We start from the raw sequence: 15,484 nt of genomic DNA on the forward strand, positions 1-15,484 counted from the left end.
ACTTATTTAATATAAAGATTAAGAAGTACTAAAGAATCTAGGAGATATGAATAACAATTATGTTTATCCAAAAAAAAATCTCGGAACTGATGGCACTGACTTGTGCTCTATTATTACTTACTTGACAATCCCACATAAGAGGATTACTGTCTATTTTGGCACAATGTATAACAAGAGTACACAGCATATCACCAAGGGGTTGTATCACACCCACACATATTCTTCATGTCAAATCTCCCACATCAGAAAACCACCAGCTGTCAGTTCCCTCAGCTCCACACCATTCTGTTACTCAAGAAAATTAGGGGAAAAAAGAAAAAAAGAAGTCTTTTTAACAGGAGTGCAACACAGACTGAATTAAGAGCAGAATTCCTGTATGGTTCTTTGGCCCCCTGCACATAAAATAACCATGCTGCTCCTCACACTCTCTATCCTGGCTCAACAGAAAAGCAGCAGAGAGCAGTCCTAAGAGCATCCAGTGACTGACACAATCACCAGGGTTACATCAACCCTTCTTTTCTAATGCTATGCTACTAATTTTCTTAATATCTTCAAAAACACCATGAAAACTGCGACAAATTCAGGACTAGAAGAGTTGCTTACCCCACAGTTGTATTTTGGAGAAATCCTAATGCTCAGACCACAAAATAATTAATCTGAGCTTCCTATTGAACTAGACAAGGGAAATGCACTATATTCCTAATATACTGCACCATTTTTTCCCATCAGGCACAATCCAAACAAAAAGCATCTGGCTCATAGTGTAGGATGCCTACCTGCTAATATGAACCTTATGGCTATCAAACTCTTCCACCACAACCACTCATCAGTCCTCTCACTGTCTCTACCAGTTACATCTACTCTTCCTAGAGGAACATGGTCAACCTTGTCCCGGCAGTTGGTAAAAGATTTCAGAATGCCAACTTGGGCAAACCATGAGAAATTATTTCTCAAATATCCTGACACTGCAACACATGACAGATCCCCTCCTCAGTCTCTGTAATACTCAAGGTATTTATAAACACACAATATAAATCTGAGAATAAAAACATAGAGTTTTCTTGAAAGCGTGGCACTACATCAGACACATGGTAACGTCTTCTTACAGTAGGATTTAAATTTAGAGTGTGGGGATGCAGGAGATGATGAAGAGGGGAATAGGCATGAAAGGAAGTTAATTATAGATCTATCTGATGATACACAGCCCTCTTTCACCTTATCCAAATACTTAAAATTTATTATTAGTTATAGAAAGGAGTAATAGCTGCTAATGACAGCGTAGGAACTCTTAAAATTATGTTAGTTCATACATTACTCTGTTTTTCTCTGGTTAATTGAATGTCTTATAGAAGATGAGAAGGCATATATGTACCCAAGGCTTCTGACTCACCAGGCTTAAAAGCTCTTTTCAAGTTCTTTCCCATTAGCTGGCCTGGCCAATATTAGTCCATCAGTTTTACCCCATTTCTCATAGAAGGCTGATCTTCTTTTAATTATCACAAATGCATGGGGGCAGGAGCCTCTTTTTATTTTGCTTTTCAAGACCACATGCATCCCTATTGTTGTCTGTGTCCTCCTTGTTTCTGAGTGTCCAAAGCTAGTGCAATTAACCACACACTCAGTAAGAACAATAAATTACCCCATCTCAGCAAAAATCAATTGCTAACAAACATCAAGACAAGAGCAATAGCTAATGAGGAGAGGTCTTCTTTTATATTTCTCCATAGGCTGAGTCACAGTTACTCCTAAATGCACAGGGCACTCTGACTAGTGCTCATCTTCCTCCTCCCAGAGGTTCTGGGGAAACCATGGATAGGAGTAAACACATGGATACTATTGCCTACTTTGCTTCTGCAAAGAAATTCACACCAGCCAGCTCTATCCTCACCATTATAATCACAATATCCTTAAACCATTCAGTCACTGAGGTCAATGACTATATATAACTTCTATGTATCAAAACAGTGCAATAGCTACTTAGGAACTATAATTTAGAATACAGCTCTTCATTCAAGCATCAACTCATTCCCCAGCTATGCTTTTGTAAAATTATTTACAGTATGGCATTTTATTATGACAATGTAGTGCTGAGTTCAGAGTCTTTTTATTCTCATTGTGTAACAGGACTAACATTCCCCCAGTAACACAATGCAGGTGTGGTAACAAACCAACAGTTATTTGTTTCAGATAACCCCAAAATCCCACTTCTTTCCCTAGGTCATGCTATTCACAGAGGAAACAGGTTTTTAGAATTCTTATTTTATGCCAATTACATAACTTACCAGATAAATGCCTACACTGATGTGCATCAGCACTACTATACTGCAGACTCAAAAAAAGCTCATGTGCTATTTTCTCCTGCAACTATAAAAATTCCCTAGGGACACCTTCACTATTTCTGTCACTAGACAGCTGTATTAAATCAAGTTGATATACACTGCCCATCATATTTACAACAATTACAGACTCTATTATTATGTAACCATTTTTTTTACGTTTTTTTAAACAGGAGGATTATTACTGAAGCTACTTGCATCCTAGAAGGTTACACTCATCACTAAATCTTTTTCCCCTCACTAGGATGAATTAACAAGCAGAAACATAAATTTAGATTAAAAACTCACAAAATGAAATACTATTTTGCTACTGCTTTTTAAACTCCAGCTACTGAAATGTAAGGCACCAATGAATGGCATGGAGAGGCACTTTGGGCAAAAGTGGAAAATGCTGTTCTGTGAGGAAGAAAAGCACATCAGAAGCAAAGCTTATCTGCATTCTCTGCATTGCCAGAACTCCCCAGCCTTGTTAGGGACTTTCCTGTACTCCACAGACACTTACAGTAGCATCTTCAGCCTTTCCTGTGGGCTCCAGTTGCTGTCCCTGGCAGGTGCCTCCTGACCAGAGTTCATTCTGGCTTGCAACACACAAAAGAGGCACTAACATCCCATGCTGCTGACACTCAACCTCCTCTTCTCCTTCACTCTTCCTGGGGCTTTTTCAGCTGAAAGTTCCCACCTGACCAGCATACACAGGTTATTCTGCTCATGAATTTCACATGGATTTGACCTCTGAGCCTATGAGCTGATTCCTTTGGAACCTTTGCTGGAAAAGATAGTGTTTTCAGTTGTTATACAAAGCAAAATCTACTGAGTTAACAGCTCAGCTGAATACAGCAATTTCTCTTAAAGTACAGGGAGAGCTTAACACACAGCAATGTCAGGTAACATATTCCAGAATATTTCCTTTAGATATTTGTAGATGCAAATGAGGCTTGCTTGACACATTCTGTTTAAGAAATCACAGGTTAGCAGCCACCACAGCAGAGCTCACAGCTATTTCCCTGTCTACTTTGGATTATCTACAAAAATGCATTACTTGAAATGACTTCTGGGGAGGTCAGGTATTCAGATTTTAATCTAGTCAGAGAATGAAAAAAGGAGAAGCAGGAACCAAGGTGTGATTGAAAGCACTTGACTTCAGAAGCACACCAGCACCTTTCAGTTCCTACATGACACCTGAAGTCAACAGCTGTGAAGAAACCCAGGATAAACACCGGAGTAAACTACAACTTAAGTGCAAAATAGCAAATGACAAGGTGTCAGAAGATATACTCAGCTAATATATGCATTAGCTGAAATATTCTGACTCTAGAGGATAGCTTAATTAATACAGAAAGAAAATGGTACTATCACAGGGGAATCCTGCCAAGATTTAATTTTTGTCACTTCGAAGTCAATTGAAAAGAGGTAAATATGGAAAGGTGCCACTAATTTAGAAAAGCTTGCTAAATTCAAAAAACTGAAGAGCTGGAAGCTGATTTCAGAGCAGCTGGATTTTAAGAAAATCACTGCTGAGACACTCTTGAGGATTTCGTTCTAATCCAGTGAACATCAAAGATAAAAGGTGCAGAGGGCAACCACCAGATTGAGGTCCTACTGTGCATGGGGCAATGTAAGCAAAGTGTTAACGTCAATATAAGCAAGGAAACAAGTGGAAGCACTAAAAAAATATCCTGGCAAGCTGATGAAAAGGAAGCAAGCTGCTGAAAAGAAACCTGTACTAAAAATGGGGAAAAGAACCAAAGATGAACAGCGCAAAAGCATACAATTAGTGGACAAGCAGTACTCCTTCACAAGCACTTCATGTGACACAATTCCTCTACCGGCTTGTTCAAATTACAAGGAAAAATATACATGTTTTTTTTCTGACTGTATATCCTTCAAACTCGCCACAAAATGTAATTCATACCAGAGCATGATGTTTTTCATTGGTGTAATTTGTCTTTGCTGCCAAGTAAGCTGTTTACTTACATGAGAGTTAATATTTTCTGATTAGATTATCGGGTCTAATGGCAGCATAAAATAACACTTGAATTTCTGTGTCTGCACTTCCTGATTTCTCAGGTAAGAACAAATTCCTTGCGGCAGAAAAGAAGAGCAGTTGAAAGCCCCAGGTTCCTTAGCTCTCTTGTTAATGCTGGCAGTGTCTACATTTCTGGCCTTGTGACAGCACAACAGATGCCCAAACTGTTCAGCAGCAGAGCAGGACAGAGCCCATACATCTCCACACTACCGAGAAGTGATATATTTGTTCCCATCACAGGAAATGTCCTATTTTTTTTCTGGGCACTTGGAAGGAGTTGAAGTATAGATCTGGCTGACTCAGGTGAAATCAAGCTGCATGTGCACTGCAGAGCCGTCTCTGTCATAAATTTTCTAGCTCCAGCCCATATGCCCAGATTGTCCAAATGAGTTGAGGCAAAAGGACCGCGGTGCTTGAATAAAAGCATGGACCCCAGCAATCAGAAAGCCAACAGTTTGCTCCTCTTCCAACTGTGCTGTTTCAGAGCTTTCCCATTACAGCCCTACTAAGTCCCAGCATCCCTGTGGCTGCTGAGGGGTGCAGAGACATCCTTGGACTTGGGAGCTGAAATTCTGACAGCTCTGGTGAAAATTCACAGGAAGACAGGTGACCAGCTTGCCCTGCCCTCAGAGTTCATGTGGCACTGCCCCATCCATCAGCAGCCAAGTCAGAGCTAGTGCTTACTTTGACCTTTCAGTCAAGAGTGGCAAAAACTGCCAAAGGGAACCAGCTGAAATATGTGTCATTTTTGCATGGTGGCTTCTCAACTCTTTTCAAAATAAATAGGAAAGGCATGTAAAAACAACAAAAAAGGAAAACTGAGCTCTTTCTTCACAAGAAACAAGGGGTTTTAAAGTGCTATCAGGGTAAAACAGACTTCACAGGATTAAAACAAGAGCATGAAAGTTTAATATGATTTAGTTAGTTTTCTGTACTTTTAAAAACTATGGATAAATTCCATTCATCTACTTTAAAAACCTGAATTTTTAGATGCTGGTCTTCAGGATGAAACAGAAGGCTGACTCATTTATAAAATTGCCTGTATTTCCTGCACAACCAAGACAGAAACCCATGTGACTCCTAATAACAGTACAGAGAAATCCAGCCTCCTCTCTTTTGACTGCCTAAGCACTTTCACAGCAATTAAGTCCTCCCAGGTGAGGCGGCCACTGAATGAGAGTTAAGGGAAAATGGATGAAACACAAAGCATCTCTAATCCACCTGCAACAGGAGTAGTTACAGTGACCTTTTAGAAAACAGTCAGGGTATCCAGCACACAGCTAAAGTTTCCAGCCCCCAGGTAATCAGACACTAGATCCCAAGCCTCCAGTTCCTGGCAAAAGCTACAAACAAGCTGTTACTTAAAGGCCACTTTCATGTCTAGGTTTCCAAGCTGCTCCGGGACCACGGCAGGTGGAGACACTTGTCTGCACAAACCAGCCCTGCAGCAGAGCTTGACAGAGAAGGGAGCTGCTCTCCAAGAAAACACTATTCCCAAGCTCAAGAGGGTGAAAAGGGCACTGTCAACCTCAGAAACAAAATGCTAGCCATTTTGACAAATGCTAAGCAAGAGGAACAACTGGGCCTGGGAATTCAGTGAGTTTCAGAACCCTGGATCCAACCCAGTTTTTGTCCTTTAATACAAAGAGAATCAGAGAAGCATGTGCCTAAGTCTCTTCTTGCTCCTAAGAAGGACAAAGTGCATTTTGCCAGTTACTGGAAGTGGTGCTTTGTCAATACAGCTGCTTGTGAACAATGCCATAGCTCATGGCAAGGACACAACTGGAGAGATGCAGAAAGCATCCCTAAGGGACACGACACTGGCAGAGCAAGATCTATCACTCACGACATTAAATCCTGCAGGCAGAAAACTTCAGAGCAAAGGCTGCCCCTACTCTTTACTGAACTCACTGTTATGTACACAAAGACCGGCTTCACTAAATGCTTAAGAAAATAATATCTAGGATTACAGTATGAAAAAGAGGTATCAGTCCACCTATGGAATAGGAAACTAAAGTGAGGAAGAAAAGTAAAATCTATCTTTCTATTTCCTCAGTTATAGGAAAGGACAATAAAACTGCACAGTGCTACTGTAAGCAATTATTAGGAACTGTGCCAGCTGCCTGATCAGCTTTTTAACAAAAAAAAGGGATGTTACAGAGAGCCAGAGAAGCACAATACTGCACCCTCTGAATGTTACATCACCTGTGGGAGAAAGCAGTATAATCCATATAAACACTATAACCCATATACACAAAAGGAGCTGCAGTCACCTGCATCCCAAGCCAAGAGCACAGTGAGCTCAGCCTTCTGCCCAGCTGAGTGTACAAACAAAACAAGTGTGTGTTTCACACACACATTTCATGGAATCACAGGATATGCTCAGTTGGAAGGGATCCACAAGGGTCATCAACTCATAGCCCTGCACAGGACCATCCCCAAGAGTCACACCATGTGTCCTAGAGCACTGTTTAAACACTTCTTGAACTCTCTCAGGCTGGGGCTGTGACCACTTCCCTGGGGAATTGATCCAGTGCCCAACCCTCCTCTTGGGGAAGAACATTTTTTTTAATATCCAACTTAAACCTCCCCTGACACAGTATCGGGCCATTCCCTCGGGTCCTGTCACTGCTCACCACAGAGGAGAGATCAGTGCCTGCCCCTTCTCCTCCCCCCACAAGGAAGCTGCAGTCTGCAATGATGTCTCCCCTCAGCCTCCTCTTCTCCAGGCTTAACAAACCAAGTGACCTCAGTCACTTCTCATACGACTTCCCCTCAAGGCCTTTCACCATTTTCCTTGCCCTCCTTTGGATGCTCTCTGATAGTTTAATGTATTTTTTATATTGTGGTACCCATCACTGCACACAGTGTTCAAGGTGAGGCTGGCCCACTGCAGAGCGGAGGGGGACAATCCCCTCCCTTGCCTGGCTGTGCCTGATGCACCCCAGGTGTGCACAAAAACAGCCTGCTGATGTGCAGTGATTAGTGCTTGCCTCTGCATAAAACTAGATGTGGCTTTCTATCAGATAAAGTAAAATCATGTGTTTGAGAAATAAGTTCTGCACATTTCCCCCTTACAAAGAAAATAGAGAAAGCAATAAAAAATACTGCCAACACTGGTGAGGCACTTTTGCCTCAATTTTTGATTCAAAAAATCTTCCTTCTCACAGGCATGCTGTAAAAATAAACACACTATTTCTGTAGGATTTACCAACTATAGGGATCAATGCTGAGAAAAGCCTGTAGGAAACTAGCCTTTTTGGATATCAGGAAGCATATTCCAAAAGTAAATCAGAAGTAATCATAAGCCAACTGGTGAGAATAAAATTAAATGCTGGTCAGCTGTTTCCCTTCTTCTAGATGGTCCCTTTTGCTCAGCTAGAAAGTTGATACTCTCTCAGGAAACCTCAATGACCTTGTAGCATCCGCATAAAGGACCTGATGCCCCCAGTGGGCTCCAGTTCCTGTGTCCCAGGGACATCTATAAACCTAGAAGCAGCCAGACCAAAATGGATCAAAGTGGCACAAAAATCCAGTGCTTCCTGCACCAATATCCAAGCAATGTCACGTTACAGAGATCTAGCTTGTGTGGCAGCTGGGCTATGCCCTGGGATCCAGCAGACAGAGGTGGTGGGATTCTGATGTGAAGCTACCCTTCCTGCCCTCTCCTTTCAAGTGGGATGTGGATATAGGGGTAGATTTAACTAGAAGTACAATAAATACAATCATCATACATCCATATATAAAGACTTCAGGGAAGTCTGTAACAAAGACATGAAGAGTACGTATATAGAACATGCCCCTGTAAAATACTACCAACAAGGAGGTATTTTTCAGACAAAATACAGTCACAGTGAAATGGTTTACCTAATGCTAGAAACAGCAACCCACACAAACAATCCTCATAAAAACAAAGTGGCATTCCAAAATATTTTTGAAACTTGTCTAAATATTTTTTTCCAAGTTATGAAATTACTTCACTTCCCTGGCTTTCAGCCATTGTCTGTACCAAGCCCATTTGCATAGGTTTATCCAATTTTACAGCCATTATCCCATAAAACCTTTATCTTTGCATTTTGTAATTACAGTTTGTTCCAAAACCTAGGGACAGTCTGCATGAAATTAAACTGAGACACTTTTCTCATATCGTATCCTAACCAGCCTACAGTATTCTGGAAACAGAAATAAAACATCCTTAGCACAATGACATGTTTGTTCATTAGTCATTTTGGGGGGATACTGGTAAAAGCCATTCCTGAATGCCAGAGTATTTTCATTATGCAGTATTTCTGTAAAACCTAATACTCCCTCTCTAAGTGTAAATTTTTAGGGTAAATTATTTTTTTATAACAATATCCACTTGCAAAAGAAAAAAATATTTTAAAAGTTTTCAGCCACTATTAAAACTTCTAAGTGCCACACTTAATTTTAAAGAACTGCTTTTAAAAATCCTCATATAATATAAGGCAAACTCACATTCAAGACAAACTCTTGGATCCCTACAAAAAAACCCCACAGTGTTTAGAAAAATCACAGTGTTTTAAGTGCTAGAATTTGACAAGTAGCAGAAACACCATCAAGAGTACAAAACAAGACTCAGGAAGTCCAATTCAACTTCAAATTGAATTGCAATTAATTTAATTGGATAAATACTTAAAAGAAGAACCTGCACACATCAGGCAGCTGACAACAGACACATCAGAGTACAGCTGAGCACAGAAGGGACAGACTTTGGAGAAGATAAAGACCACTTAGTGACTGCCCAGTTTTTACACAGTGTGCAACTTCCCGTTTGGATTATCTGTGATTAAGGGAACCAGTTCTTACATCTCCTCGGCACCTGTTACAATCACGACTTGTTTTCAAGCCTGATGTCACACATTTCTGTAAGCTAGCATCAGGGCATCAAAGTACTGTCAAGTTTAAGGGGCGGGAGAACCGGAGGTGACACTGCTTCACAAGGAAGAGACATCCCACACAAGAGCTCACCCACTGCTATGCGGGCAGCCCAAACACACATCCCCGCCTGGCACCTTTGTCCTACTAAAAACAACACAGCACCTTGTAAACTGGCACTGTGCCATTCTGACAGATGGACTTAAGTGTAGGCAGCCAAGAGACTATGTATAAGCATCAAATATGTTTTTTGAGAGGAGGACTTCCAGCCAGGAATGTTAAAACAGCTGTCCACACTGAGCTTGCATGCCTACACTTAAGAGGATATGCTATCGCCACTCGAGCCCTGAGCTGGATTAACTTGGAAAATAAATAAGATAGCTTCCACAGCCACATAAGGTGAGTTTTTGCAGAATCGGGATTAGTGATACTCAAGGGGGGCCTTACTGACCTACTATTAGTGGACACACTTGCAGGGTCAAAAAGCTCATCAGTTCTGCAGCTCAGTGAACCTTTTATCAGGTGTACACTTATATATATTTATCTTCCTTTGGAAGAAAAACATAGAATGCAATACCAGCATGACTATGAACAAACATGTAAGTGACCTTCCATCTTGTGTTAGAGGATACTTTTTTATTAATTAGCTGTCCTTACTCAAACACATGTATCTGTGTGACTGGGACCTGTTTCCCTGTGTTTTCATCTCTTTTTAAAAACTCAACTGCCATGGCCTGCTCCAAGACTTTTTGTTAGCCCATGCCTCCACACAGACACACAGTTTACATTTTGGCATCACTTGCATAGCTTTCCCCAGTAACAGAATCACACCACCTGGAGAACCAGGCATTGCATAACACAGGATGTGAGGTGGCAGGCTTGCAGAGCCATGCCCAGGCCACTTCTAACCCATCCCTGCACCTGGCTGAGCTGTCTGCTGCCCACAAATCCCTCCCCTCAAGGACACTCAACATTCCAAACCATTGAGAAGATCCAACAAAAACATGTTTGCTCGCATCAACGTGCCAAACAATGTTCTTTTTCTTTCTTCCCCAAAAACTCAGATTTTACTCCTGCCCCTCAAAAAGTCACTGGCCTGTACCTGAAGTGAGGCAAATACTTAAAGATTAATAACTTAAATGCTTCCTCAGAACTCCACACCATTTAAAAAATACCAAGATTTCCAACAGCAGACAACATTGCTTCTAGCCCTGAGCGGCTTCAAGACTGAATGGAGGTGATAGTACATTTTATTCAATATTTAAACACACTTTGTGTTCATTTTATTTCTCCCTGTGGTCACAATCAAATCACAGGCATAAATTTTTCACATACACTGTAGCTGGGTATACTCATCTTTGCTCTCTTGAATCACTAAAAATGAACTTCGACTCTACAAGGGTCCTCCCAGGATAGATCAAAGCTGCCTTCAGTGTCTGGCAGCAGCCACGGGGTCACATGGAGTCTACCCAGCTGCTGGTGCCTTTTACCTTTGTTAACCTCGCTGCAATTAAAGTTACCTGAGTCACTCCATTACTATTTCCTGTGCTAGAGGCGCATCAGTGGTAGGCATCATTTCTCCTGCACAGCGAGGATTTCCCCCCATTGACCTTGCCTTCCCCTTTGCTGGAGGAAGATTTCCGCCTCTCTCGCCATTCACCTCTTTTACCCTTCATTTCTCACCTGCAGCATTTCCTTTTTTCGTTTTTGAGGACTGTGTGAGATCACCTACTTGCAAAAGTTCCAAACTACAATTTAGTAACCTCTGTAACGAGATGCTTTATTTTTTCATGCTGCCAATAAAGTCAATGCTAGGTTAATCTAAATTTCCATACCACTTAACCTTTCTCAGGCAGGAGAAGAGAGGGAAAAAACACTCTGTCAAATACTTCATCATGCAGATTAGCAATGCAGTGAATACCTCTCCCTCCTTCCAAAAACCTCCAGTGCCCCAGGCTTTTTCAAGACACTGCACACAGACTGTGCATGGCTTTAAAACAGTTCAGGGAACAGTCAAATTGCCAAAGAACAGGTCAAAAGGAATAAAACCACTGATCCGGATCACTACTTTTGTTCAGTAAAGTAGTTACACACACACACTCCACAAGTGTGTAACTTCCATAAATGTGTGTTTTACATGCAATTATTATCTCCACGTGTATCCTAAAGCCAAAGAAAACTCAACTGCAAATGGTAATGCTGAGTATCCAAACCCCCTTCACAGCCCCTCAGACCCCTAAGCGCCTCTCCTTATTTGAAAAGAATTTGAAGGGTATGTGAGGTTCATTTTTTACAGAAGCATCTAAGGTGCTAATGCAAAGTCAGGGAGCAGTTAATCTTCTTACACATTACACAGACTATCACGATCAAACTCCAGTAAAGTTTAGTACCCAATTATCCAAGATCTGTACCTGCTGAAAAACGTATGCCAGATTGGACTCTCATTTCGCTGTGCTCCTTGAGCTGCCCTAACCAAAATCAACCCTGAAGGTTTTACATGCTTGGTTTATCAGTGAGCTTTTTTAACTCTGAGATGCCAGATGATGTACCAACGCCACTCAAAATTCATTGCTAGTTCAAGGAAAATGAATCCTGGAAAAGTGAAATGAAGCACGCCAAACTCTCTCAAAGTGCTTATTGAGCATTAACATTATAGACACTTGAGGCTAAAGGTACAGCAACCAGAATTTAGAAATACAAAATTCTGTGTTAGCAAAAAGAAACTCTAAAGGGCAGGGCAAATTTTAACACTGCTTTCTGAAAAAGTCACCAGCTACGGCAAAGTGCTGAAACGCGTCAGAGAAGACAACTTTCTCTGTTGTTCTATTACCCGTGCAAGAGGGAGTCAGTACAACTGCTTTTAGGCACACTGCCTTAGCTTCACCCGTTACTACTGTTCACCATGCCACAAAACATTTTAAAACAGGAGAGCATGGCAATTTTACTTCAAAAGGTCATTTGAAAAGGAAAACTTGTCAGATGATGTTCAGCAGGACTGAGGCAGAAGTACCTGTAACTGGCCCCTCAGAGAGATCTGGGGTTCAGCAGAGTACCCAGGTACTTAAGTTGCCTTACCTAGGTAAAGCGAGGCGTTTTCTTTCTTGACATTGTCATCTAAGTAGGTTGGTCCCAAGGTATAGATGGGTGTCGAGCCCATACCAATGAGGATTTGGGCACAAATGAATAAAGCTACATAGAGAGAGTGGTCGTTTCCACCGGTGTCCTTGACGCAGGCCGACGAGTCCCACTGCTCTTTGGCAGTGCCATTGCCAGCCACGCACAAGCCCTCGTTACTGACGGAGGAGTTCAGTTCCTGGATCTGGTACGGCGGAGAGATGAAGTGAGGTAAGGAGAAGAGCGCAGCGCCCAGGGCGATGAAAAGCCCCCCTACGGCCAGCCAGAGCGGTCTCCGCCCGCGACCCCCGAAGTAGCTGATGAACACCACCACCACCAGGCTCCCGATGTCGAAGCAGCTGACCAGCAGCCCCGACTCCGAGCTCTTGAGGCTGTATCTCCGCTCGATGGTGGTGATGACGCTGCTCAAGTAGCCGGAGACCATGAGGGACTGGATGAAGGTCAGGAAGCACATGCACACCAGGAAGAAGCGCGAGTCCGCCAGCACTGCCCGCAGGCACGCTCTGCCCGGGGGGCCCGCCAGCAGCAGCGCCGGCGGCGGCGGCGGCAGCAGCAGCGGGGGGCCCAGGGATACCCCTCGGCCGGGCGCCGCCGGCTGGCTGCCCTCCGTCTTCCGGGGGAAGCTCCCGCTGCCGCTGGCAGCGGCGGGGAGCCGTCCAGCCTCGGCGACGGCGGCGGCGCCCTGGCCCCGCTCGGCCTCGGGAGCCGGTCCCGCGGCGGGGCTCGGCGGGCCGCCGCCGCCGCCCCCCCCGGCCGCCAGGGGGGAGCCGAGCGCGGGCAGACTGCGGCACCGCGGCGCCTCCGCCCGGCCCCCCGCCGCCGCCGCCGGCCGCTCCGCCCCGGGGAGCCGCTGCTCCGGGGTCCCCGCCGAGGCCATGGTGGGTCCGGCGGCGGCCTCAGAGGAGCCCGACCGGCTCCATCGCTGCCGTGCGTCGAGTCCGCTGAGGGGCCCGGCGAGAGCGCAGCATAGCGATGAGGGGAGGAGGGAGGGGAGGGGGGTGGCCCTAGCCGCGGCCGCCGGCCGCCCCGCCGCACGTGTCAGCCAAACTCCTTTGTGGCTCCATCCACCCTCAGTCTCGCTCGAGGGGCCGCCCGCCCGCCGGGGCGCCCGCGCTGCCGGCGGCTCCCGCTCCTCGTCGCCGCATGCCCGCGGCGCCGCGCTCAGCAGCCGCCCGCCGGGGCCCCGCGGACAGCCCGTCCGCCGCGGGGCAGCGCCGCCCGCTCCGCCGCCCGCATCGTCCTCTCTCCTCGCCGCCGACGCCGGTGACGGAGCTCCGGGGGGTTGCTGCCGATCTGCGGGGCGGAGAGCAAGCACGGGAGGTCAGCGGCGGCGGCCCCAGCGGCCCCGTCCCTCCCCGCCGCCCCGGCCTCTGCCCGCCCGACCCCGCGGTCTGCGCTGAGCTCCGGGGAGCGCCTCTGTCCCCGTCCCCGATCACGGCAGCGCCCCGGGGACCGCGCGTCCTTGGGGACGGCACATGGATTTACATAAGAGCTGGGGCGGCCTCGGCCAGAGCGCGACCCTTTTATTTGGCGCCGGATGCGACAGCCAAAGGTCGCCGTGCCAAGCCTTTTATTTTCTAGCCTAAAAATAAATGCGCTGAAATAAATACTCCGCTACAACTCGGCGGCCCGGGGAGCGGCGGCAGGCGGAGGGAAGGGGAACAAAGCAGGAGCCGGGCAGCAGCGGCGGCGGGCACCCCGGGACCCGGCAACCCGGGGCCGACCTCGCCGCCCCAGCTCGCTCGGGTGCTCCCCGGGACCGCCGGGCGCAGAGCGGTGCCCAGACATCCCTACCCCGGCAGCGGAACACGCCTTTTGCCTCCTTTGTCCGCTTTTGTCTCCCCGCCGCCTCCTGCTCGCTGCGGCCCCGCGGAGGGGTGGGCGGGGGAGGCAACGGCACCCGGGCAACCGCGCCCCGGCGGCGGATCTCCCCCACCCCCCGAGCCTCGCCAGCGGGCAGGGCGGCGGAGCCGGCGCGGCGCTCCGGGCTCTCCTCCCGGCCGCTGCGAAGACGGGACTACTCACCGAGCGTGCGGCGCCGGGGGCGGCCGGCCCGGGCCCTGCGCCCCCGCCCCGCCTGTCACCCAACGCCGGGTCCCCCTCGGCCGCCTCCGCCTCCCCGGGCGCCGGAGCGCAGGCGCGCCCGCCGCAGCCGCCGGGCCGGGCGATGCCGCCGGGCGCTCGCGTGCCCTGCGCCCTGCCCTGCCGGCCCGCGGTTAGCCGGCCGCACCCCCGCGCCGCAGGGACGGTGAGCCTTGGGGTCTGCCCGGTCGGTGCCCGTGCTCAGCCGTGGAACTGCTGAGGGATGCAACTGGGCGCTCCTGGCTGAGAAAGTCTGCGGGGCGCCACGGTTGGCAGCCCCGGGCGGCGTTTAGGATGCTTGGGATGGTGTTGCATCGCCTTGTGTAAAAGGCGGAAATACTCGTAAGACGGGACCTCAATTACATCGTCTGCTGAAAAGTGAGAAGTACTAATGGATTATTTTAAAAAAATTTGTCTTAAGGAAAATAGATCACCTGATGATCCTTTTTGTCCAGGAACTTATCTCCAGTGCAAACCATCTTGAAAACTGGTAGCACATGCAAAATACTTGAAAAGTAATTCGGAGTTAAGTCGTCATAGAGTTTTCTCCTTTTTTAGGTTTTGTAGTGTCTTGAATTGCACTGGTTTGTTTTGCTCTCAAGTCCTTGTATTTAAAGCCCTAGTAGCAGAATAAGGCTAAATAGTCCTGCAAATTATTTGTTGTGACATGATAGAGTGTGAACTATTGAGATATTTGTCTTTTCCATAAAATAATGCAAAGCAATACACCAAAGAAGCATAATAGCGTACACATTTCTGAATAGTTAGTGCTCTTCTGGCAGGATGGAAGATTTACCATTGATTTGTTTCTCCTTGTTTAAAAAGGTATTTAAGACTGACTCACCACCTTTTTTTTTTTTTTTTTTTTTTTTTTTACTTATTTATAGTCTGGATCAATAGGATCATTTCGTATCATATTCATGAAAGATACCATTTTCAAGTTTTCTGAAGCTGTTATCCAGAGGTATTTTGGTACCTCTTTGTACTCACTTAACACTCCAACTGCTCA

General features: G+C 46.1%; 1 protein-coding gene across 1 annotated transcript in view; it reads right to left on the reverse strand.

The window, feature by feature from the left end:
• SLCO5A1 (solute carrier organic anion transporter family member 5A1) overlaps positions 1-14,570 on the reverse strand; it is a 74,850-nt gene extending 60,280 nt beyond the window's left edge. Inside the window, exons 1-2 of the mRNA XM_064388802.1 lie at positions 14,419-14,570; positions 12,334-13,686 (exon numbers count right to left, since the gene is read on the reverse strand). Of these exons, the coding sequence (XP_064244872.1) occupies positions 12,334-13,270 (937 nt within the window). The 5' untranslated portion in view covers positions 13,271-13,686; positions 14,419-14,570. The remainder of the gene's footprint in view (positions 1-12,333; positions 13,687-14,418) is intronic.
• Positions 14,571-15,484: the final 914 nt, after the last annotated feature.

Source organism: Passer domesticus, chromosome 1 (genome assembly GCF_036417665.1).
Source record: "Passer domesticus isolate bPasDom1 chromosome 1, bPasDom1.hap1, whole genome shotgun sequence".
In the NCBI taxonomy this organism is placed as follows: Eukaryota; Metazoa; Chordata; class Aves; order Passeriformes; family Passeridae; genus Passer; species Passer domesticus.